General features: G+C 42.1%; 1 protein-coding gene across 2 annotated transcripts in view; it reads left to right on the forward strand.

Moving 5' to 3' along the window:
- Nucleotides 1–26,049, forward strand: part of ntng2a (netrin g2a) — a 136,037-nt gene that overhangs the window by 100,291 nt on the left and 9,697 nt on the right. For both annotated transcript variants that reach the window (XM_059943766.1, XM_059943767.1), the window contains exon 6: nt 23,566–23,733. In XM_059943766.1, the coding sequence (XP_059799749.1) occupies nt 23,566–23,733 (168 nt within the window). The remainder of the gene's footprint in view (nt 1–23,565; nt 23,734–26,049) is intronic.

Genomic DNA, 26,049 nt, shown 5'->3' on the forward strand with positions numbered 1-26,049 from the left:
CTCAACTTTTGCTCAACTAAATGTTTCCTTTTTGTTTTACACGTATGCAGTAATCCAAAAATCACAAGCGGTGATCCCACCCGTAGCTGCCGCCTCACAGAAGCCACAGAAAGGGCCAGGTACAATCTCCTACTAGCTTTCCAACAGACTCCCTAGAATGAGTTACAAAGCCTCCCTAGACTGTGGAGGCAAAATCTGGTGAAACTCTCTCTACTGTGTGACTTGTTCAACAAAGTCTGTATCAATAAGTAAACTATCACCCAATCAAACTCATTAAAGTATAGATCCACAGAACCAGAGAACAATCTTCTGCTTCTAGTACTGGTCAACTGTGTCACAGAACTTATGCTCAAACTGATGATGCACAGGGTCCCTCTCCTGAAACAGTAAAGATTTTATATAGAGCTGAAAGATCACTTCAGATGCTGAGTAGTCGAGGAATTTCATTTTTACTTTTGAGTTTTTTGGAGCCATGTTTATCCTCTCCCATTTTAACATTAAAATGCTGGAATCAAAATCAGATTTATTATCACTGACATCATTTGTAAAACTGTTGTTATGTGGCAGCAGTACAGTGCAATACATAAAAATACTGTAATACAACAGGAAATGTAAAAAAAAGTAAGTAGTGCAAAAAGAGAGAAAAAGTAAACTATAATACATTTCCTACAGTTGCAGAAGAGAGACCATTTTAATTCCCTTCCTTGAGTGAGGACTATGGGGTTGTGTGAATATGTGCAAACAATACAAAAACTTGTAGGAGAATTTTTTTTTTTGGTGTATGACAGATATGGAGGAAACAATGAATATGCTGAATTGAATCCTGATCTTTTGCAATCTCAAGGCTCTTCGGAATTCAAGAATGAGGCGCAAAACTTGTCGCTTATGGCCAGTTTATTAAGGGCTATAAGAACAAAGAAAGAGGAGCTGAGAGAGCAAAGAATAGAAAAAGTAAAAATCAGTCGTGTTCATCTCATATCCAGACCAGAGATAGACAAAATCCCAGTGATAACAATTGAAATAAGATAACCAGATTGAAGTGGTGTGACATTTGCTACTGAAAACTAAGCTCCTAAAAAATACAGAAGCAACTTTACCATATTGACAGAAAATTTCACTGAACAAGTTCATCAGATTCAGATTCAGTTTATTGTCATTTAAAAACCACAAATGCAATGCAGTTAAAAAATGAGACAACGTTCCTCCAGAATGATATCAACAAAGCACATGACAAAATAGACTACACCAGAAAATCCACATAACGTTTGGCAATCCCCAATCCAGAGTCCGGAGAGGCTGCTGCATATTAATATCACACTACCATCTTAGCGTGTTCCCCGGAAAGGAGCTCCAAAACCACCAGACAAAACAAGACCAAAAACTAAAGCTACAAGACCTGTACAAAACCACATAGTTACAACATATAGTTACAACAGTGCAAACAATACCATAATTTGATTTAAGAAAACAGACCATGGGCACGGTAAAAATAGTCCAAAGATGTTAAAAGACTATAAGTTTGAAAGAAACCACCACACAGTTTCCACAAATCCTCAGGGTCCCGATTAGACTCGTCATATCATGCCGGTGGCAGAAGGAGCCCCATTATGGACTTCCACGGCGCCTCCCAACTCAGCCTCGCAGATGCAGCACACAATGAAAGCGACCTGACCACAGCGAACTCCGAATCTGTCAAACCTCCGAGCCTCTGACCATCCCCTTCGGCACAGCTTCTCTGAGCTCCATCCTCTGCCAAGTGTATTAAGACCCCCCTCACCAATGGCCACCGGCAACGCGACCCCAAGGACTGGGGGTCTGTTCTTCTCAGCAGAGACCAAGACCTCACATCAGCAGCAGCAACGAAGAGGGCCTTCCTGGAGATTTCCAGATATTCCTCCGTGCTCCGTGATCCCACGTCCGTTTTTCATTAGATTAGGATTGCACACGGCAATCCTAATCACAGTAGATGATTATATAAAAATAGAAGCAAGTTTAGGAAAGTTAAACTGCAAGAAAAATAACAATTCTACACCTTAATCCAACAATTATTTATTAAGTTTTTTATTTAGAGATACAATGCAGAATAGGCCCTTTCGGCCTTCAAACCACGCTGCCCATCAGTCCAATGATTTCATGCCTTATAATCACGGGACAATTTACAGTGACCAACTAATCTACTAACCAGTGTGCCTTTGGATTGTGGGGTGGGGGGGGAACAGGAGCACCTGGAGGAAACCCATGCATTCCAATGGAGAGGATGAATAGACCCCTTACAGAGGATACTGGATTGAACGCTGAACACAAGCTGTAATAGCATCGTGATAACCGCTACGCTACAATGGCGCCTGCATGCCTTTATTAACTGCATAATAATAACCTTGTCAATGGAAAACATGCAGCTAGTGTTCAACTCAATACTTATATTATTGAAAACAAAGGGCTCCATAGCTAATTGGGACCATTAGAACTCTGTCCTTCTTGTACCAGGAGTGAAGAACACCAGACTGACTATTATACAGATAAAGCTCTTTGAAGTGCTACTAAATTAGTCCCATTCCCCTCACAGTACTGAATAAAACTAATAATTCACAAACATTTAAAAACCTTTATTTTAAATTGTAATATTACAGAATTATAAATTTCAAATACCCAAGTTTTAATTTTGCAGATAAATTTATATTGATAAGAGTATTTTTAGACTCGGCAAAAAAAAACAGGAAATGTCAACAACACACACAACACACACAACATGCTGGAGGAACTCAGGAGGCCAGGCAGCATCCATGGAAAAGAGTTTGGTCGATGTTTCTGGCCGAGACCCTTCAGCAGGACTTCCAACTTGGATTTCCAGTGTCGGCAGATTATCTCTTGTTTGTGAAGAAATGTCAGCAGTAAGGGGAATCAATTCTAAAGGGCAGAGATTTTCAGAAATTGGAATTTACTGCTAACCCTAAACACAATAGATTCAGCAGTTGCTGGAAATCCAGAGTAACACACACAAAATGCTGGGGGAGCTCAGCAGGTCAGGCAGCATCGATGGAAAGGAATGAGCAATTGAAGTTTTGGGCAGAGACATTCCATCAGGACTGGAAAGGGAGGGGTAAAAAGCCAGAATAAGAAGGGAGGGGAAGGATTATAAGCTAGAAGGTGAAACCAGGTGAGGGGTGAGGTAGGTGGGTGGGGGGGGGGGGTGCGGTGAAGTGAGAAGCTGTACGGTGATAAACGGAAAAGGGAAAGGTTTGAAGAACAAGGAGGAGAGTGGTCCAATCACAAACTAGACAAAAGCTGCAGATGTTGGAAATCCGAAAGATTTCAGCCTGAAACGTTGACTGTATTCTTTTCCATAAATGCTGTCTGGCCTGCTGAGTTCCTCCAGCATTTTGTGTAGAGGAGAGTGGATTGGTATTGTTAAATATAAAAGGTTTATTATTGTTACAGTGAAAACTGTGATCCATTCAGTTGACTCCAATGATCTGTACAGATCATTTCATTAGAACTGTGCATTGAAGTAATGTAAAGGAAAACACTAAAGTTATGCAGAATAAAGTATTATAGTTACCGAGAAAGTGCAATGCCAACAGGTAATTTACATTTAAAAGAGTAGAACGATTATTGTAGTGTTCTCGCTCAGGTGTAAGAGAACGCTGAACTAAACACCGAGGTAAACCGTAGTCAATGAAAACAGGATCACAGTAAGATTAACTGTTTACTGTTCACTCTTCCTCATTAACGTATGGTGAAAAGGCGTTGCTTCACTATGTTTCTAGTGCATAGAAAGACAACTTTTCTTGCGCTGATCTTGCACATATGAGCCCCCTCCTTCCCGTTTCTCCAAACCAGTATTTTCCCACAAGACGCGGCAAAACCGGATATGACATCATCACATGCCGTGATATATCACAGACAACGAATTTACTTTAAACAATCCTAACTTTAACTAAAAAATGCTAACAAACAAATTACTAAAGCAAAAATATTATAAAATAAACAAATGCCATAAAGGCAACACACTCCCCGCTTGACCTTCGTAAGGTCACAATGAACATAATACAAAACTTCAGTCTCTAAATCAGTCCTCAGGTAGAAGGAGAATGACTTTGGTAACTGGCCTTTGGTAAATTTTCATATCACCTTGGTCGGTAGTTTTCAACTCAACCTTCCTGACATGTCCATCCCTACTAGGGAATGTGGCAGTGATTCTGGCCATTGGCCAGCTGTTGCGGGTGATTTGCTTGTCCCTGAGCAGCACTAAATATCCAACTTGAAGATTCCTGCAGGGTTCTGTCCACTTCTGAGTGTGTTGCAACAAAGGTAGATATTCCTGTCTCCAACGAGACCAGAACCGATTTGCCAGAGCCTGGACCTGTCTCCATTGCTTTGTGTACAAATCCTTATCAGAGAATCCCCTGGTGGAGGTGGGGCTCCTGCCTTCTGCGTAAGGAGCATTGATGGCGAGAGTATGAAGGGGTTTTCCGGGTCAGAAGACACAGGTAGGAATGGTCGTGCATTTATAACGGCTGTGACCTCTGCCATTGTGGGTCAATCGGGTGCGTTGCTGCATCTCAGGTTTCCTTTTCAGGGTTTTTTGCAAGGGCGTGAACTGCTTGACTGCCTGCTCTTTGTTGTTTGGCAAGCACTGGCGTGGTTCTCTGAAAGGCAGTGGGGCGACCCCATTACTTGCTTCATCTCTGAAGACCTTGGTGTCCTTTGTTTTTAAGAAAATGGCGTCTTGAGCTGATGGAGCAAGTTTATTATCTTGCTCAGTTTGAACGAAGACTGACTGACCCAGCGTCTTGTCAGTTACTTTACATTTGTTAAAGCCTTGTCGTGCTTCCTTGATACACATGACACTTGTGCAGGGTTGAAAAATTGAATGGCGGCCACTCTCTAGCACATTGGTCTTGAATGTGCTAACCATCAGTTTGTGTACATTGCCAGGGCACACCTCTATCACCACCCAGCCTAGATCCAGGCATTGCGCAAAGGGGGCGTCGTGTGGTCCATTGACCTGCTGCCTAACCTTGTGCACCCGGAGAACATCTCTTCCTAATAGCAGGAGTATTTCTGCTTTTGGGTCCAGTTCTGGGATGTGCTTGGCGATGTGGTGGAGATGTGGCTGGTGTAGCACTGCACTTGGCGTCAGGATCTCAGTGCGGTTCTTCAAAATTTCATTGCACTCTCAGACTGGAGGGAGACAGATGACGACTTTACCATCCAGGGACTCAAGCTGGAAGCCTTCTGTCTTCCTTCCATAAGTTTCCACGCTGCCTGAGCAAGTTCTAAGGTAGTATGGGAAGTGATTACTCTCAATGTTGAACAAGTCAAAGAACTCTGGACTGACTAGTGAGCGATTGCTCTGATCGTCCAGAATTACATAGGCTTTGATGACCTTGTCTTTGGCTCCTGTAGGGTACACCTTAGTGAGGCAGATCTTTGAACAAGAATGGCTTGACTGAGCTTGACCGCAAACTTCTGTGCAGCTCGAGCTGACAACAGTTGTCCTGGAGTGAGTCTCTCCCTCCCTGCCGTCCTGTTGTGGGGGTGAAGGAGCTTTGTTGGTTTGCAGTAACGGGCCGGGATGCATGGCCCCATCATGATTAGTGCTATTACATTCCGGGCACTTCACCGCGATCGTACACTCTCTAGCAAGGTGAGTGGTAGAGGAACAGCATTTAAAACATATTCTTTTCTCCTTGAGAAGGGCCAACCTCTCTTCAAGGGGTTTTTCCCTAAACGCTCTGCATTTTTTGAGGGGGTGGGGTTTGTTATGCAATGGACAATTCTTGCTAGGGTCGTTGTTAGTTGTAAAGGCTTCAGTCTTAAGCATTGAGACAGGTTTATTAATGTTGAAATTATTCGAAGAGGATTTATCTGGCTTGGTGTAAATTGTACTGCTTCCTGGACCCATGAGGCCAGGGTCGTTTCGCTTCTTCACCTCCTTGCACACAAACCTAGTGAAATACTCAAAAGGGAGGAAATCGACCATTGTTCTCTTCCTTGTACTCTGCGCCAACGGACACCCACCTTTCCTGCAGCCCAAATGGAAGTTTGTCCGCGATTTGTCTAATCCTGTATGGAGTATCTAGGTATACTAGACCAGTTGAGTAGCCATCTTCTTTGGTGCCTTGAATCTCCATGAGTAAATCTCCGAGCTCTCTTAACTTCGTGCGGTCCTTGGCTGACACCTTAGGAAAATTTTCCAGACGTCGGTATAGCGCCGCTTCAATAATTTCAGGGGCCACATAGCCCTCCCGAAGTCTCTCCCATGCTTTGCTTAAGGCTAACTTGGGGTTGTTGATGTACACTGAATGTATGCGTCTCACTTGTTTGCATGATTCTTTTCCCAGCCATTTCACCATAAGATCCAACTCTTGGGTTGCTCTGAGCTGGACTCCGTCGATAGCGTTGGTGAATGTGGAGTACCATGCACGGTAATTTTCAGGTTTATCGCCAAACTGGTATAGTCCTGAAGTGACGAGATCTCGTCGTGCTAGATACTGTGCCATGGGTTCAACTGCAAGTGGCATGCGGCCTGGGGGAATATGTTGGCGGGTATATGACTGAGGGCGTACATCTGTTATGGAATTTGCTGTTCTGAATTCAGCCTTTGCCTCTCTTCTCGCCAAATCTGGTAAGTTTGGTGTCGAGAAGTATTTGTCATCAGCCCTTTCGTTCTTGAATTCATCGCGGAGTTGAAAGGGTAAATTGTCTTCCTCAGATGGATGTGATGCAATTGGGCCTCTCTGAGACTCCTCATTATCGTATAAGTATGGAGAGGAAGAACAAATCTTCCAGTCTATTTGAGATCAGACATAGTCGCTTGTGCATTCCAATCTCATCTTTTCTGAAGTAGATTTTAAGTCAACCAGATCATGCATTTCTTCAGCATGTTCTATTAACCCCTGCAGCTTCTGCTTCTCGGTGTAGCGTCAGCACTTCTAACTCTGACGCTATCCTTGCCCTTTCCAACTGGTTTTTGGCTTCTCTGGCAGCCTTTTCCATTTCTCTGGCAGCCGCTTCCTTCTGGTTTTTGGATTCTCTGGCAGCCGCTTCCTTCTGGTTTTTGGTTTCTCTGGCAGCCGCTTCCTTCTGGTTTTCGGCTTCTCTGGCAGCCGCTTCCATTTTCAATTTTGCTTCTTGTTTGGCATAGAACGCTCGCACCTTGGCGGCTTCTGCCTTAGCTCTTGCATGGGCAGCCTTACTTGATGATGCCCTACTGCCCCTGTCGCTGGATGGCAACGACTTGATGCTGGATCGAGTTGTCGTTGCAGCACTTGAAACACCCGATAATGCCGCCTTTTCACTGTTGTGTTCTCGCTCAGGTGTAAGAGAACGCTGAACTAAACACCGAGGTAAACCGTAGCCAATGAAAACAGGATCGCAGTAAGATTAACCATTTACTGTTCACTCTTCCTCATTAACGTATGGTGAAAAGGCGTTGCTTCACTATGTTTCTAGTGCGTAGAAAGACAACTTTTCTTGCGCTGATCTTGCTCATGTGAGCCCTCTCCTTCCCGTTTCTCCAAACCGGTATTTTCCCACAAGACGCGGCGAAACCGGATGTGACGTCATCACTTGCCACGATATGTCACAGGCAACGAATTTACTTTAAACGATCCTAACTTTAACTAAAAAATGCTAACAAACGAATTTCTAAAGTGAAAATATTATAAACTAAACAAATGCCATAAAGGCAACACAATTATAATGGACACAATAAGTAGATCTGCGGAGAGTCGCCATACTTCAGTACCATCTGCTCAAACAGAGCTGCATGATTTGTAAACCCAGAATCTGATTTATAGAAGCTGATATTGGTATAGAGAAGGCAAATCAGCAAAGTGTTAGGTGTGAGATTTGTGATAAAAGGAAGAAATTAGATTACAAAACTGCATTCAACGGTCACTTTATTAGGTACAGATGTACACCTGCTTGTTAATGCAAATATCTAATCAGCCAATCACGTGGCAGCAAAACAATGGATAAAGGCATGCAGACATGGTCAAGAGGTTCCGTTGTTCCCCATCAGAATGGGGAAGAAATGTGATCTAAGTGGCTTTAATTGGAATGATAGTTGGTGTCAGACAGAGTGATTTGATTACCTCAGAAAGTGCTGATCTCCTTGGACTATCACACACTATAGTCTCTATAGTTCGCAGAGAACAGTATGAAAAACAAAAAAAAATCAGTTCTGTGGGCGAAAATACCTTATTAATGAGAGAGGCAAGTGGAGAATGGCCAGATTGGTTCAAGCTGACAGGAAGGCTACAGTAACTCAAATAATCACAGGTTACAACAGTGGTGTGCAGAAGAGCATCTCTGAACGCACAACATGTCGAATCTTGAAGTGGACGGGCTCCAGCAGCAGAAGACCACAGACATACACTCAGTGCCCACGTAATTCAGTTCAGGAAGTACCTAATAAAGTGGTCACTGAGTATATTTTAAAGTGAGGAACATTTTTTAAGAGCAGGATGATTGAAACTTGAAATGTGAGTGTCCATTCGTTAAGAACAATCAACTATGGTTATTGGTTAGGGTCACTTTGCAAGGCTCATGATTTGTCACAAGCAGAGTTAGAGATGTCAGCTCCGATACTTCCAGCAGCTAATGAGAAACACTTCCCTGAATAATGATTATTGGTAGAAGTCTCAAAGAAAGCACCAGTCATGCTAATTGCTGGACAAGTTTCTTTAGCTTGAGCGTTGCTCAGCTGTCTAAGCCAAATCCCTTGATTGTTTATATGCTTAGTGCCAAAGGAAGAAGTAATTGAGCTACCTCTGTCAATGCGATTGGCCTTCGTATGATTGAAGGAAGCCTCTACAATGCTAAGCCTTGCGTTCTCCAGTGATTTTAACAAAGACCCGGGCTCCTGTGGAACTGCACTAAATAGCACACTATTTGCAACCTTGAATGCAATATGCCAGTCATAGCGGCAGTAGTGAAGGACACATCAATACAAATTTCTTTTTAAAAAATCAATGTTAAATTATTTCTTTCCTTAATGCAGATTCACATCCACAAGCCTGCAGAAAGGAAGAAAGTTTTAATGGCAGTGGAACAACTCTCCTTACCATGAGACCAAAAGACATGGGAGCAGAATTAGGCCTATCAGTCCATTGAGTCTGCTCCGCCATTCCATCATGGCCGATTTATTATCCCTCTCAACCCAGTTCTCCTGCCTTCTCCCCATAACCTTTGACACCCTTACTAATCAAGAACCTATCAACCTCCACAGCCATCTGTGGCAATGAATTCCACAGATTCACCACTCTCTAGCTAAAGAAATTCTTCCTCATCTGTTTTCTAAAGGGACATTCTTGTATTCTGTGTCTGTGTCTTCTTGCATTGAACTGGTACTGACCATTGTGGGCAGTTCCATGCCAGTAAGGACTCAGGATCCCAAAACGATCAGTTGAATTGAAGGGCTTGTTTCTGAGTTCTGTCTGTATGACTCTATGATAGCAGAACCAAGTTGGGTCTTCAATCTCAATTATCTACCATTTCTCCAAAATTAATCATCAAAATGAAAAACCATACAAGGAAGGATAGGAACAAGAAAATGTTCCGGTACTTTCACACATAAAAAGTACAAAGGGTTGGAAATGTCAGGGAGTAATAGCAAACAGGAGACAAAAAAGAGTGGTTAATAGTGCCTGTAGGCTCTCAGCATAATCTCAAAACTTCAAGTCATATAAAAATAAAAGTGTACAAAACTATGAAGAGTATTAAGTGACTTCAGGAGCATTAAATAGATATTTGGGGACCAGATTAAATTTATTGTAGAGAATCCTGATTGAAAATCAAGACAAAATATGCAGATGCTGCGAATCTGAGATAAAATCAGAAAATGCTGGGCAATCTCAGCATGCCGGGCAGCATCTGTGAAAAAAGAAATAGTTCATGTTTTGGGTCTGATCCCCTAAATTTGGGCTCTTCTTACTGCTGATGGTCCATGAACCCAAAACTTTAACTGTTTCTTTTCTCCCCGAAGCTATCTTCTGTTCCGTTTCTTCCCCCAAGCCATCAGACTCCTCAATACCCAGAGACTGGACTGACACCAACTTACTGCCCTCTACTGTGCCAATTGTCTTGTCTATTATTTATTGTAATGCCTGCACTGTTTTGTGCACTTTATGCAGCCCTGGGTAGGTCTACAGACTAATGTAGTTTCTTTTTTCTGTTTTTACGTAGTTCAGTGTAGTTTTTGTACTGTTTAATGTAGCACCATGGTCCTGAAAAACATCTCATTTTTACTGTGTACTGTACCAGCAGTTATGGTCGAAATGACAATAAAAAGTGACTTGACTTGACTTGACTTGAGATGCTGCCTGACTTGCAGAACTTTTCCCAGCATTTTGTGCTTTGATTCCTGAAGTTTGTCAGTGGATGGTGGATCTGTGGAATTCATTGCCACAGACAGCTGTAGAGGCCAAGTCAGTGGGTATCCTTAAAAAGGAGGTTGATAGATTCTTGATTAGTTGGGGCATCAAAAGTTGCGGGAAGAAGGCAGGAGAATGGAGCTGAGAGGGATACTAAATCAGCCATGAGCAGACTTGATGGATCGAATGGCCCAATTCTGTTCCTATGTCTTATGGTCATAGAATTTGCAAGGAAAAGTAATTCAGCTGAAACATACACTCAAAATTAAAATTGTAAAAGGACACAACCAGAGGTATTTGGGGATATCAAGTCTCCAAAGCTACAGTACATTCATAAAGTCATGTTTAAAAAAAGGTGATTGCCTAAAACAAGGAAGGAATGCTGAAGTCATGTAGATGATACATGAGAATTAAGATAATTAAGATAAGGTTAGAGAGATCAAAATCCTGAAGGGAGAATTGGTTTGATAAGTAAATTTTCAATAGAGCAAATGAGTCAAAGACAAAGGAACATAGATTTAAGATCAAAGGAAGAATAAAGAGCAAAACTTTAGAAGGCCAGGCACAAACCTTGACATTTTTTTGGAATTAAGGAAAGGTGTTAAAGAATTGAAAAATTTAAAAAAATAAAGGTAATTCAATAGTGGGTGTCTGGACAGATAAGATAGTGAAAGCTCTGGGTACCAGTGAAATGGCTTGATTTGTGGGTAATGGGGCATATGTAATCCTAGAGTGCTTAAGGTCAAGATTAGATCATTCATAATCTTATTCAAAGACAAAACAGAATTGAAGGGCTAATTAGCCCATTCCTGCTCCTTTTCCTTATATTCTCGTGTTACTGGTGACAGTTGGGAAAGAGCCTATCAATAAGGCCATTTTTTAAAGAAAGCAGTTGGATTTCATTCCCAGATTCCTGCAGAAAGGAAAGAATTAATGGCAGTGTCAAAACAGAAATAGTAACTAAGCCTATGGATACTCTCACCTGTATTAGTCCACCAGTAGATTCACCAGAAGGAGCACTGATCAATTCACTAGTCAAATTGGCCACTAAAACCATCATTTTTCTTGGAACAATATTCATCAAGGAACTCAACTTCCTGCTGTTCATTCCCTATCCACGATGTTTAGTGTATTCCCTGTGCTGAACCATATTCCTTCATTTCTCGTCAATAGCACAACCTAACTTCGAGAATTCTCCACAATTAAGTGTGTAAATAGCAGTTATCAGAAGACTCAAGAGCTGAATTTTCTTCAAAATTGTTCATCAATTTGCCTCTGTTCTGCTTCATTGAAAGGAGAAATCATTCCTCGTCGCGATACAGGGGCCAAGAAGAGTAAGTCTTCAAGAAGTCATTAATAACTAGTATTAGGTAGCATAGACCAAAATTACTAACTAGTAATAGTTAGCATAGAACAACAGTTAACAGTTATTATAATCTTAAGCAACTCTAACTGATTTTAAAACCAACTTTTAGTTATCACTAGTTATTTTGGAATCAAAGTTTCCTCTGCATAGTTACTAGTGCTTCCACCTTTTTTTAGTATTAGTTATCTTTCGGTGAATGTAGCCTTTAGCTCTAGTAACTGAAACAAATACATTTGCAATGTTATTAGTGGATTCTAACCCACCTTAGAAATCGTGCTTCTATTTCTTGTTAAAGGACTTGTACCGATTGCTGAGCAAGGAGTTAAAAAGGGTGAGTTTATCATTCTGGTTCGAATAACCGAGACCCATAGTGGTATCTACTAGTTATAAGTGAAAGCCTGCTCGTTTCCATGCACTTTGACAGAATTTAAAATCCATTATGTGTAACTTACTCAAGGTGCGGATAATTTATTCTGCTTTATATTAACTTCATTAATTTTACATTGTCCCTTGAAAGCCAGGTAAGACATAGAGCATCATCAGCTAATTCCACTAAGGACATCATCACAGCCACACAGAGTTCTGTGCTTGTTCGAAAGCTGCACCCACACAACCCCAGCCAGAGTCACTACAGTTGAACATGATTATCCCATTTCAGTGTTGTGTGGCCCCACTGAGATCAGCTGATACTCTCCTACCATTTCCCTGTAGCCCCAATTTTCTTCTTCTTAATCATATCTCCATTCCCTTTATACTTTTCTAATCCCAATGTCTCTCAATGGTCCAATCCAGATTCTGCCATAGAGTTAAAATACACTGTATTTGGGTCTCTTCTAAAGGTTATAAGTATATTTTGTCAAGTGATTATAAGTATATTATCTGTGATTTATCTGCATTCTTGGAATATATTAACCATATGCAACAGTGAACCTGTTGCTAGGTGAGTTCCCTGCGGATATGCAGCCAAGAATCATTCTCTGAAGGAAATGTTCCCATACAAAGTCAACTTACTGGACTGCTCAACAAGTCTGACTAACACCTTACACACTTCTCCATTACTACACAGTTAGCTAACTCAAACACTCAAAAACCATTAGCTATTCTGTGACTAAGTCCTACACAATTTGCTACATGTACATTGCGAAAAAAAACTTGTAAATGCCATTTGATCCCTTTACATAGCTAAATGACCAATCATTTGGTCCGTACTAGCTTTCAGTTAAAACGTTCAACCATTTTCAAACAGCTTCAGTGCCTTTCCCCTCCCTCCAACTCCAGAGATCTTTACTCCTCCATTTTTGGCCTTCTGTCCTTACAGCGCCTTTGGCAACCAATTTCTCCCAGAACTTTCCAGTCTCCTTCCTTCTTAAGTGTGCTGCTTAAAGCCTACATCTCTGACCAAGCTTCTGGTCATCCCTTTCTGTGCTTTGCTGATGATGCTTTTCTGGATTACTGAGGTCTATGTCAGTAGTGCTATTTAAATGGAAATTAAATATACTGACAGAAAGTCAAGTAAAGTATATTTTAATTTAGTATAATTACTTAGAGAAACCATAATCGTTTAATGTGAATTATGAGATTGGATAGTCTAGTTTGCAAAAAAAAAAGATAAGCAAAAGCTGCTTCTCTTGTGGAATGAAATTATCTTACTGATAGAGTCTTCAATTTGCAATGCTCGTACCTGACACACTGTATCTATATGATGGTCCACTGCTTGTTTACAAGGACGATACAGCTCAGTCTCCAGACAAGGAATCAAGAAAGGTGAGATTATATTGTTATTGATTCTGACCAGTGAAATAAGCACAATAATTATTTGTTCTAAATCTTAATTTTAAATGTAGATTGATCCCCTAGATACCTAGTATTAACAGAGATGTATCTGAGTATCCACTCAAGTGGACATCTGATAACAGATGTTTCTGCTAAGTGAATGAAAATGGAAGATTTACTTGTAATAACAGTTAATGGATTTATTTCCTTCTGAAATATCTTTAAGTGAGCAGTTTTGTCCACAAAGTGCAGTATTCAGCAGGTTTTCTCTCCTGTACAGCTCCTCTGGGTATGAATTTCATGACTTATTATTGCAGATCACTTTATATTCAGTGGGTAAAACCTGAATACACATTTTCAACACACCGAGGGTCTTGTTCTCCCCAGTGGAATATCTTTCTTCTACAAAGTATCCCACCCTAATGATCTGATTCTGAAACGACTCTATTCACTGCTACGGGATATCTTGCCGATTTGCCACAGTCTGGTCTTGAACTTACACGGTAACAAACATGAAGCCCCTAGACAGTTAGTATTAACAGAGCTCTATCTGTAACAATTATATTCTCAATTGTAAAACAGATTTTTTTTCTGCCTGCACCTCTACACTAAATAAATCAATTACCCCTCCGCAAATAAACAGATCTTACTCCTTTCTGCCACATTCAATCAGTTTGCTCATCTACATTCGGGGGGAAAATCCCTCACTGACTCCTTCGTCTACCACGTCGCTGGTGCCGTATAAGGTTCCACACAGGAGACAGAGGCTCGGGCTTGTTGAACGATCAACATTGATATGCGACATGAGAAGGTCATGGCCTACACTGTGAGTAATGAAGGGAGTAGATGCAGGGCAAGCTGAGCACTGTCCCTGGAGACAAGTTCATTGACAAATTAATCCCTGCCTCTCAGATTCTTTCCCAGCTCCAGTTCCTGCTGATAATATGAATGCCTTCTATGAGCACTGCTGCATCTTATAATGAGCAATGGTTTTTCTTAAAAGGGCACCAGATATAACCCTGCATTTAAAATCCTAATTCACAGATTCACTTTGCCATTTTCAAAAGTGGCTTAAGTAGTCTAATAGACATTTATAAAAATTTAAATTAAATATGGAAATGACTACATTTTTAACAGGGAAAATCTGCTCTGATATACACGGAGACATAATATTAAATAGATTGGTTCCTGTGGCTAAAATAACAAATTAAATAATTACTACATTTCTGTCAACTAGAATTAAACCTAAGATACCATTTCTTAAGAATGGTAAAATTAAAACTATTTTCTAGAATTGAAGCAAGTGTAAACTGACATAATGTGTGTATATTTTTAGATTTAGAGATTTACAGCACAGTAACAGGCCCTATTGACCCAACGAGCCCGCACCGCCCAATAGCACCCACGTGACCAATTAACCTACTAACCTGTACGTCTCTGGATTGTAAAAGGACAGCAGAAAACCCAGAGGAAGCCCACGCGGTCACAAGGAGAATGTATAAACTCCTTACAGACAACGGCGGAATTGAACCGGGGTCACTGGTGCTGTAACTGTTTTCTGCTAACCACTACACTACCATATAACCCCGGTTAGTAGGCACATTAAGGAAGGGAGGAGGATGGTGTAATGTTCTGTTGGTGAGGTTCTGTGAATGTATAAAATGTGAATTGATTACAAATTAGAAAGCCCTGCATTCAGTGAGTTACCTGGTAATGAATGTTTATCTATTCTTTTGCAAATTAAAGACCTTCAGGAGCAATGGCAATTAGCTGTAGATCATTTAGAGCAATCCCTGAGGAACTGGTTTGTTTATCATGGGTGACACAGATTCCATTAAGTGGAAGAGAATGCCACTGTAGAGTGCTGATATGATGGCACAATTACCCAATCCCCAAAGGATAATTGGATAATGGTCAGTAGTCAGCATCTTGCCACACGAGAAACCCAGAGCAACATAAACAAAAGTGCTGGAAAATCTCATTGGATCAAGCAGCATCTGTGGAGGCAAAAGGATGATCAAAGCCTTAAATCCTGATCCAGGGTCTTGACCTGAAATGCCAACTATCCCTTTGCCATCACAGATGCTGTCTCATTTGCTAAGTTCTCCTAGTAGTTCATTTTTTTGCTCCAAATTTTGGCATCTGCAGTCTCTTGGGTCCTAATTCACCTAAAGACTCCAGCTCGGTAAAGTGGTTAAGAAAGATTATGGAATGCTTGCTTTTATTAGTTGAAGCATTGAGTTCAATGTTGCAACTTTATAAAACTCTGATCAGGCCACATCTGGAGTATTGCATACAGTTCTGGTTGCCCACTATAGGAAGGATGTTGAGGCTTTGGAGAGGGTGCAGAAGAGGTTTACCAGGATGCTTCCTGGCTTAGAGGGCACGTGCTATCATGAGAGGCTGAATAAACTTGGACAGTTTTTTCTGTAGTGCCAGAGGATGAGGGAAGATCTGATAGAGGTATACAAGATTATGAGAGGCATAAATAGAGTAGAAAGGGAATATCTGTGTCCCAGGGTAGAAATGTCTAATACCAAAGGGCATGCATTGAAGGTGAGAGGGGTTAGGTTCAAGGGGGATATGAGGGGTAAGTTTTTTACTCAGAGAGTGGTGGATGCCTGGAATGCGCTAAAAAAAGTAGAGGCAAATAAAATAGAGGCTTTTAAGAGATGCTTAGATAGGCACAAGGATGTAAGGAAGATGGAGGGATATGGATGTTGTTTCAGTAGGAGGGATTGATGTTTGGGTATTTTTGATTTGCTCTTTAGCTGGTTTGGCACAGTATTGTGGGCTGAATGGCCTGTTTCTGTGCTGTACTGTTCTATGTTCTAACTAAGTATTCTGAGATGGAAGTAATGGTAAACAATACTGTTACCAGTTATCCATCAGTGTAACAAGCTGGTTGACTCGGGGATGAGGGCTTCTTATGATGTATGTTTAATAGTGGGAAAGAAAAGTTTAGCAATTAAAGCTGAATTTGCCAATTTATAGTAGATCAATATTAAACATGGTAATGTCAGACAATTCCGAGTTCACTTATTCTATTGTAATCTCAATCAGGTTTAGTTCTGAGTCATCTGTGGGATAAGTGCTTGCATTATACCACTTTGTGCTTCAATCATCTCTTCGTTTCTACTCCAATGGGCAACTCTTGTCACACACTGAAGTGTACAAGCATGCTTCAGAACAGAAATGAGGAGGAATTTCTTTAGCCAGAAGATGGGGAATCTGTGGAATTCATTGCCACAGATAGCTGTGGAGGCCAGGTCATTGTGTATACTTAAAGCGGAGGTTGATTGGCTCTTGATTTGTCAAGGTGTCAAAGTTATGGGGAGAAGGCAGGAGAATGGTGTTGAGAGGGTTAATAAATCAGCCAGGATGTAGTGGTGCAGCAGACTCAATGGACTGAATAGCTTAATTCTGCTCCAAGTGTATGTCTTACAGTCTCAGTGCATGTAATTTCCCCCAATTATTATATTGAACTTTAATTGACTGCTGCCTTTCATGTTAGATACTTGGTGTCGCCATGTGACCTCGTTGGGTACAGGGAAGAAGCAACAATACGCCAAGCTGAAACAGTTCTTGTGCTGGTGGGAATCACTGACATAAATTTTAGATGCTGTCAGTTAAATCCAATCTGCTCTATCAACCTGTCAGAGTGAATTGCAAAACAGTGGAAGATGCAGAGCCTCTCTGTTACAGAAGTTAAATTGCACATTTAACTGAGAGGTAGTACGTAAATGTGTCAATTTAGTGCAGTTTTGAGATGCACTGTTTATAAAATTGACAAGATTAATAAGACAGGAATAGAGGTAGTCTAGTCTAGAAGAATGTCCAATCTGAAATCAAGCAGCTATTAGGTTTCATATTAAAGCAGACATAGCTCATAAAACTGTCCTTGCATCTCCTGCCCTGATTTAGGAGAGGTCACAGTTCTGTCACCCTTAGTGACAAATGGATCAATTAGTAGTCACCACCAGCCTTGACCCTGATGACAGGCTAGAGGCTCTCAATAATAATCATCCAGATGTCCCACAAATACCCAACTCTTCTCCAGAGCCGCCAGTTTCTCGGCTGGAGGCCACTTTATTAGGTACACCTGTGCACCTGCTTGTTAGTGCAAACATTTAATCAACTAATTATGTGGCAGGAACTCAATGCATAGAAGCATGCAGACATGGTCAAGAGGTTCAGTTGTTGTTCAGACCAAACATCAGAATGGGGAAGAAATGTGATGCAAGTGACTTTGACCGTGGAATGATTGTTGGTGTCAGAGGGGATATCAGAGTAGCTCAGAAACCGCTGTTTTCCTGATATTTTCACACAGAATAGTTCTAGAGTTTTACAGAGAATTGTGCAATTTTTTTTTAAAAAAACGTAAATATAAACATCCAGCGAGCAGCAGTTCTAAGAATGAAACCCCTTTTAATGAGAGAGGTTAGAGGTGAATTTCCAGACTGGGTCAAGCTGATAAGGCGACTGTAACTCAAATAACAACAGTAGTGTGCAGAAGAGCATCGCTGAACACACAACACTTCGAACCTTGAAGTGGACGGGCTACAGCAGCAGAAGACCACGAACATACACTCAGTTGCCGCTTTGTTAGACACAGGAGGTTCTGTACCTAATAAAGTGGCCACTGAGCGCATACACGATTGAAATCCGAGTTGGTGCAGAGTGAAGCATGTCTATTCTAGTCATAAAAATCTTTTGAGTGCAGGCTTTCCATTCGTTTTTAGAGGTTCTTCTATGAACAGAATCTTATAAACTACAAGTTGACTCTGTCTATTAGATGGCAGTAGCCAATACTGAGGGTCACACTTTCTCCAATGCCTGTCATCTGTACTGGTACTGGGGCATAGGCTGCCGACAGCAGCTGGTCAGGGTCCTCTGTCCTGGGCCAGCCTTTCAAGTTGTCCCCAAGAGTAGCCCATCTTCTTCGTGCATCCTTCCTCTCCCAATTAGCCCAATTTAGCACCGTAGTACATTACAGCACAGAAACGTCTTGGAGCTTCTGCTGGCTTTTCTAAAGCACTGGGTTTTACGGGAAGGGGTTGCTTGTCCCATGCCCAACTCCTCTCCTTTCGCAACCGAGCTTGGGACCTTCCATGGCGAAGTTAATTCTCCAAGGAACCCACTGCCACTCGTTCTGCACGATCACACTTAAGACCGTCCGGAGAGGTAAATAACGGGCGGTGCGACCGATTCCTCCCGTTGTGCACTTCCGCCCACAGTCAAAATTATCTTCGACTCGGGCATGGTTCCAGAGAGCAAGCGGTAAAGGACATCAAATGGCAAAATAGACAGAGAAAGGTCGGACATATTTATATTAATACGAGCACTCGGGAGGCTTAAAACACTCCTGACATTTACAGCAGATCCAATCTGCTAAATGATAAATAACAAAGCATGAAACTGAAACGCTTTGAGAAACTAATCAACAGATTAACATTTGGAAAGGTGAAGGCGGGGATATTTATTCTGCCCCCTCGGGTTATTTTAAACTAGTAGACTTTTCAGTTACCCCTTTAAATGGAGAATTATGATTATTAACATTTTAATAGAGCCAGTCTTCATTGCACTAAATGCAAGCTCCCGTCTTGTGTTAAAAGCTGCATCTTAAACGTGAAATGGGTATGGCTACAGGGTAAATGGAGATGTCAGCCCTCTCAAACTATTGTGAATGTAGGATTTACGGTCTCCTACCTGTGGTGTTGAGCGATTTTTTTTTGTGTCGAGGTAGATGCCACCTTTTCTTAAAAATACAGAATCTGAATTAAATACCGAAAATGCTGGAAACAGATTCAATCCGATCAGAAAGCGCTAATACATCCCGGGTTGAGTTTAAACTCTTTCCCTTCAGCTCCCGTGAAGAATCCCTGCGCTAATTGCTTAGAACACGGGCTGACCTCTTGACCGCTTTTTTGATCTTAAGAAAAAGTTAAATCGCTTTTAAATGTAGCAGAACTGATTTTCCCTGCGAGTTGCACGGGTAATGAGACAAATTAAATTGTACAAACAAATTACAGATCGTTAACCGAATTAACTGTACTTTATTAATGGTATTTCTTTTTTTTTAAAAAAAACCATGGAATTCTTTGCCACGGGCAGCTGTGGAGGCCAAGTGTTTATGTGTATTTAAGGAAGAGGTTGATAGATTCTATTTGGTCAGGGCATGAAGGAATGCAGGGTGAAAGCAGGAGATTGGGTCTGAGAGGAAATTTGGACTAGCCATGATGAAATGGCGGAGCAGACTCGACGGGCGAAGCGGCCGAATTCTGCTCACACGTCTAAAAGTTTAAAACGCGCTTCTTCCAGTAGAACAGGTGACGTTATAATTTAATGAACCCTGGAAGCCGCGGCCAGTTATTTATTACACGCCGAGCAGGCTTGGGAATTTGAGACCGGGGTATATTGCTGTTACAAAGACAAAATGAAGAAACCTTTTATATTTCTAGATACTCGGGGAAAGTAGTATTTTTTCATCCGTGGTCCATTGATAACGACTACATTGTTGTAATCTGGATTTGTTGGGGATAATGATTATCAAATTCATAAGTTGAACTCCAAAAAGTCAGTTCAGGGACAAATGAATATTTTTGCGTACTTTAGAAACGATGGCCTGTTTTATTTTAAATGAATGTCCGGAAGGATTGGGCATGTTCAGTAATTACGTTTGGATTCACTCCCAAACAAGGTGCATGTTTATCGTCAAGTGTTCGCTCGAGTGAAGCTCAATTCCGGTCGGGGGGATATAGCAAAGTTTCAGAAGTTACTTATTCCTCACTTAGTTTGTGATGCACGTCGGTAGTAACACCCCAACGCCCCCCAGCAACCGTTGGCATCAACGTAACCTCAGCCCCGCCGCCATAAATGTCCTCTTGTGAAGGACAATGAAGTTGACCAAGGGTTTAGCACCCTGTGTGTAGAATGGTAAATCGCATTGTAAAAACTGGCTTACGGAACATGGTAATTTATTCAGCAAAAGATGAATAATTAAGCGCAGTATTTAAATTTCAGCATTGCCCCGTTAAATGATGTCACGTGAAGTGAGTTCCCCCCCCCCATTTACTTGTGCATAAAAGGATAAACTCGAATGTGACTTAGCATTTCGTGCATCGTGTTTACAACACAAGATGTGACTTCTTTTTTCAACTCCGCTTTCCAGATTCCCGCTCATTTGTACTCACATTCATTTGAATCAAACCCGCCTATAAGACGTTCACTTCGCCAGATCTCTGCCCTGGAAGAATCCTAACAACCTTATTTTCTAATATCTTTTCTCTTAATTGTGAATAGTCTACCGCTTGATAGCTCTGGCGTCTATTATTCCTGCTGCCAGTTGACTGTTGGTTTTATTTCCGGTTATTTACTTCACCTTTGCCTTAAAGCATCACATGTGGTGATAACAATGGAAGGATTTTTTTTTGACTTTTCAAGCACGAGAAAAAGTGAAAAAACTACCTCAGTCGCAACCAAGGTCAATCACAGAAAGAACCCGGGGGAGTGTTAAAGGTAGGAAAGTAATTAGAACAGTCGATGTTGGGTAGTCCACGTAGACTGGAGCAGCGTTTGACTCCTCATCATTTACATTGTCTCACAGTTACTCTGTATGTCAGAGTTTGTTCACTTCCCCTCTTCTATTTGCAACTACGATCGGTAGCCCGTGAAAATTAAGGCGGTCTAAATTTTAGATCTTCATTTCCATTCCACAAGTCATAGACTGCTCCGCCATTCCATCATGGCTGATTTATTATCCCTCTCAGCCCCATTTCCTGCCCCCCCCCCCGTAACCTTTGCCGCCCTTGCTAACCAAGAACTTATCGACCTCCACTTTAAATATACTCGATGTCTTGGCCTTCACAGTCACCATGAATTCCACAGATTCACCGTCCTCTGACTAAATAAATTACTCCTCATCTCTCTTCGAAAGGGAAGCTCTTCTGTTCTGAGCTATGGCCTTTGGTCCTAGACTACCCAACTAGTAGAAACATCCTCTTCACGTCCACTCTCTATCTAAGCCTTTCAATACTATATAGGCTTTAATGAGTCTCCCACTGCCACCGAAACTCCAGCGAGTACAGGTCCACAGCCATCAAACGCTCGTCTCGCGTTAACCCTTTCAAGTCCGTGAACCTCCTCTGGACCCTAACTGAGGTTATGGGTGTCTCCCAGCAGGTCAGATGCAACAAATCATCTCATGCTTACTTCGTGCCATCATTTCTAAACCAGGAACTTTATTTTTAACAGTATGGTCAGGTTTAAATCTGAAAAGTATGAGTAACACACATTGGCTGTGAAGTGATTTGATCACTGTTTTACTCTTGAATGCCCCCCAACCGGGTTTTCGTACTTCAAAACCGAATTGTCCTTTATTTTCTTGAAGAAAAATTAAAAACATTTCTAGGCTCAGCTTTACGCACCGGGGAATCTTTCAGACCACAATGTTCTTTGTTACTGAGCCAGGTATAGAACTATAAATATATAGCCCAAAAGATATAGGCAAAGCTGTGAAGAATACGGTATTCTGTATATGTTATACAGTATTGTGCTAAAGTCTTAGGCACGCTGGATTTTTTATACGCTCTCAAATAGTGTGGCCTCCACAGGGCACCGATCTCAGCATCGTCGAGGCTGTCTGGGATTACCTGGAGAGACAGACGCACCTGAGACAGCCAAAGTCTGCAGAAGAACTGTGGCGAGTTCTCCAAGATGCTTGGAACAACCTACCAGCCGAATTTCTTATAAAACTGCACCATAGGGCACCGAAGAGAATTGAACCAGTTTTAAAGGTGGTCACAACAACTATTGATTTGATTTTTTAAACTGCTCTTTATAGTATTTTTTGATATGTAGACACCTTTCATTTCATTATTTTTGAAAGCACCTTTGCGTTACAGATTTTTTTTTGCATGTGTCCAAGACTTTCGCACGGTACCGTATATATTATGTGTTCGGCAATCTAAGCAATGAATTAGAATACGCAACAGAATATATTATGTGCCCCTGGGCTTTTGATCATCCGAAACCCTTTATTTATTCTGTTTGAAACAAAGTATGCCTGTTAACCGAGTAATGAATTGAGCTTCTGAAGATTGAAATTGCAAGTGACTGTTTTAGAACAGCAAGTTGAAAATTCTGCTTGCGGATTTGATTTTGCCTGGTGAGAGACCCAGTGAAGGTAAGCGGTCCATCCTCTGTTTTTGTCTCAAACCTGGTTCTGGATTCCTCCCCCCCCCCCTAAAAATGGAAAGGAATGGTGGGGAACAACTGGTCAGAAGTATGGCGGCCGCTCTCAGTTACCCCGGGCCTGATTTCTTCCTGATCTCTTTTACTTTCGGTCGCCTTCCTCCTGCCCCAAGCCAAACCCATCTCACTGGAAACCTCTGGGTTTCCTGCCATTGTGAATGGGTCCCGTTGTTAACACAAGAGGTTCTGCAGACGCTGGAGATCCAGAGCGACACACACACAAACTGCGGGAGCAACTCAGCAGGCCAGGCAGCTCCTACGGAAATGAACAGTCAATGTTTCGGGTTGAGACCCTTCTCCGGGATTGTGCCAGCTTTGTCATTAACCAGAAGACCATTTATTCATTGTGTCGAACAAATATCGGTCTTCAGCTTCTCGTAGTGCCACTGCCCAGAAATGGAAAAGACCGCCCGCAACGTGGTGTTTACGACATGGGGTTTAAACGTAATTACTGCTTTTGAAAAGGAACACTGTGGAAAAATTTACATCTTTCGTTTTATTCTGTTGCATTTTTAAGTCCATTAATTATTTATTTCATCATTCTTTCGCTGTTTCCTATGCACTAAATACTTACACAAACTCATTACATTTATTTTGCAAAACGTCCGATTTTGGAAACAAGCTGGTTCGGAAATTGAGATTGTTCGGAGTTTGCATGTCAGCATTTCTGTTTTAAGTTATAAATTACCCCGTTTCTATCCCTATAATTATTATCAAGAACTAGCTGTATTGGAGTTACATTGGTTCTGATTTATCTTTATCTTCCTTCCTTCTCTCCACTTTCCATTTTAGACTGTGAATGCTACGGACACTCCAATCGCTGCAGTTACATAGAATATCTGAAGATCGTGACTTGCGTTAGCTGCAAACACAACACCAGGGGGCAGCACTGCCAACACTGCCGACTGGGCTACTATCGCAACGCCTCTGCTGAACTGGACGACGAGAATGTTTGTATTGGTCAGTACCAGAGACCTTAACTCCGAGCAGATTGTACAAATTTCTTTCAACCTCACTCTCTAACAGCTCTCGTCTCAGTTTACAAAAATACTCCTTACTGAAGTTATGTTCTTTTCTCTGGAGTGTTCGAGCTTCATAAAATTACGAGATGCATAGTTTGGGCAAACAGTGAGGCAGAGATGTCAAATAGTGGACATCCAAAAGAGAGCAGAAAGCTTAAAAGAGATGTGTGGGACGAGTACTTTTACAAAGAGGTGGTTGGAATGGGCTGCTAAAGGAGTTGATAGAACAAGATACGAAAGTGAATTTCAGACGATTTTTGATTGACACGTGACTACGTAGGAAATGGAAGGATGTGATGTGTATACAGGTAGAAAAGACAATTTGTTCAATTTGGAAAGCAAACACGAGGAAATTAGCAGATGCTTGAAATTCAAGCAACACACTCAAAATTCTGGTGGAACACAGCAGGCCAGGCACCACCTATAGGAAGAAGCACTGTCGACGTCTCAGCCCGAAATATCAACAGCGCTTCTCCCTATAGATGCTGCCTGGCCTGCTGTGTTCCACCAGCATTTTGTGTGTGTTGTTCAATTTGGCATCGCTTTCGACACAGACATCCCAAGACGTCTAGAAAGTCTTGGTGGTGGAGAGGATGTTTCCTATAGTGGAAGAGCCTGGGACCAGAGTGCACAGCCTCAGGGCGTCCCTTTAGAGAAGAAATGAGGTATTTCTTTCTCAAGAGGGAAGTGAATTTGTGGAAACCGTTGCCTCAGGCGGCTGTTCAGGCTAAATCGTTAGGTATATTCAAAGCGGAGATTGATAAATTCTTGATTAGTAAGGGTGTCAAAGGTTACGGTACAAGGCAGGAGAGTGGGATTGAGAGAGATACGCACTCAGCCACGGTCGAACAGCTGGGCAGACTCGATTGGTTAAATGCCCAATTCTACTCCTATGTCTTATGCCAGAGGTCTGCACTTGACTGGATTCGGCTAAATCTCCGCAGTTCTGATACTTTCATCTGTGTCTGATAGAGCACTTTATGCAATGACCGATCAGTCAGTCAGTCAGTGTCTATGTGAGGGTTGAACTGTGAACAGGCTCTCTCAGCAAGGGATCAACATGGCCCGTAAACAGGAGCGCGGACTCCTGGACTCCACGGGTGAAACGTTTCCCGAGAGCTCCCGCAGGTTTCCTCCGGTCCTGCTATTGTTCTCTTTTGTGTGTAGAATAGTTGATGCTGTTTCTTACGCCCCCGTGTTGACAAAGCTGTGTTGACAAGTGTGATTGAGAAGGAGGAGAGAAATTAATTTAAATACACCTGTCGCAGTAAAGTATTCCACAATTAGCGTCGAGGCCACGCCCTGCTCTCCGGTCGCTCCGGCAGCATTAGTCTGCCCCCGCCGCAAATTCATAGACCTCAGCGTTCCCCGGACAATGGCACAGATAAAGTGGGGTCATCCGGGTTTCCTCTTGCTCCGTTATATTGGATCTTGGCCAGAAATTCCTCTGTTTAACTGCAGACAAAGACATCCGGCATACAGAAAGTTACTCACACTAGCCAGACTCGCTCCCACGGTTTCGTCGTCGTGGCTGTTCCTCGAGGTCGAGGATGATGGTCTTCGTTCCGTTCATCTATCACAGAGTGAAGACGCCTGTGCGTGTATTTTTTTACGTGTACTTGATGTTGCACTCCAAGAAGCACACGACACTTCACAAATCAACCAGCCGATTCCAATGGCACAGAAGCCACGATGATTGGAGCTGATGGATTTGTTGCAGCTTTCACAGCCGTTGAGCTCGAAGTAACTTCGTCCGCCTGGTTGGATTGTTCTTTGTCAGGGACCTCACCCACGACCTTACCACCCCATGGGTGACCCTAGCAGGAGCATCGCTCTCGGGATCTCAGGACCACACAAGCTTCTCCACCACGACAAGGTGACAATCCACGGAGAAGTCTCACGGTTCACTGATCACAAGGAATACTGCCTTTTCCTCGCATCTTCCTTGCAAACATTGACGCTGACTTCTCGCACCCATTTATCTAAACAAATGGATGGCAGCCCTTTAGATATCCAGCAAGGCATTTGATAAGGTGCCCCGTGCAAGGCTTATTGAGAAAGGAAGGAGGCCTGGGATCCAAGAGGACATTGCTTTGTGGATCCAGAACTGGCTTGCCCACAGAAGGCAAAGACTGGCTGTAGATGAGTCATATTCTGCATGGAAGTCCGTGACCAGTGGTGTACCTCAGGGATCTGTTCTGGGACCCGCACTCCTCGTGATTTTTATAAATGACCCGGATGAGGAAGTGAAGGG

Source organism: Hypanus sabinus, chromosome 18, assembly GCF_030144855.1.
Source record: "Hypanus sabinus isolate sHypSab1 chromosome 18, sHypSab1.hap1, whole genome shotgun sequence".
In the NCBI taxonomy this organism is placed as follows: domain Eukaryota; kingdom Metazoa; phylum Chordata; class Chondrichthyes; order Myliobatiformes; family Dasyatidae; genus Hypanus; species Hypanus sabinus.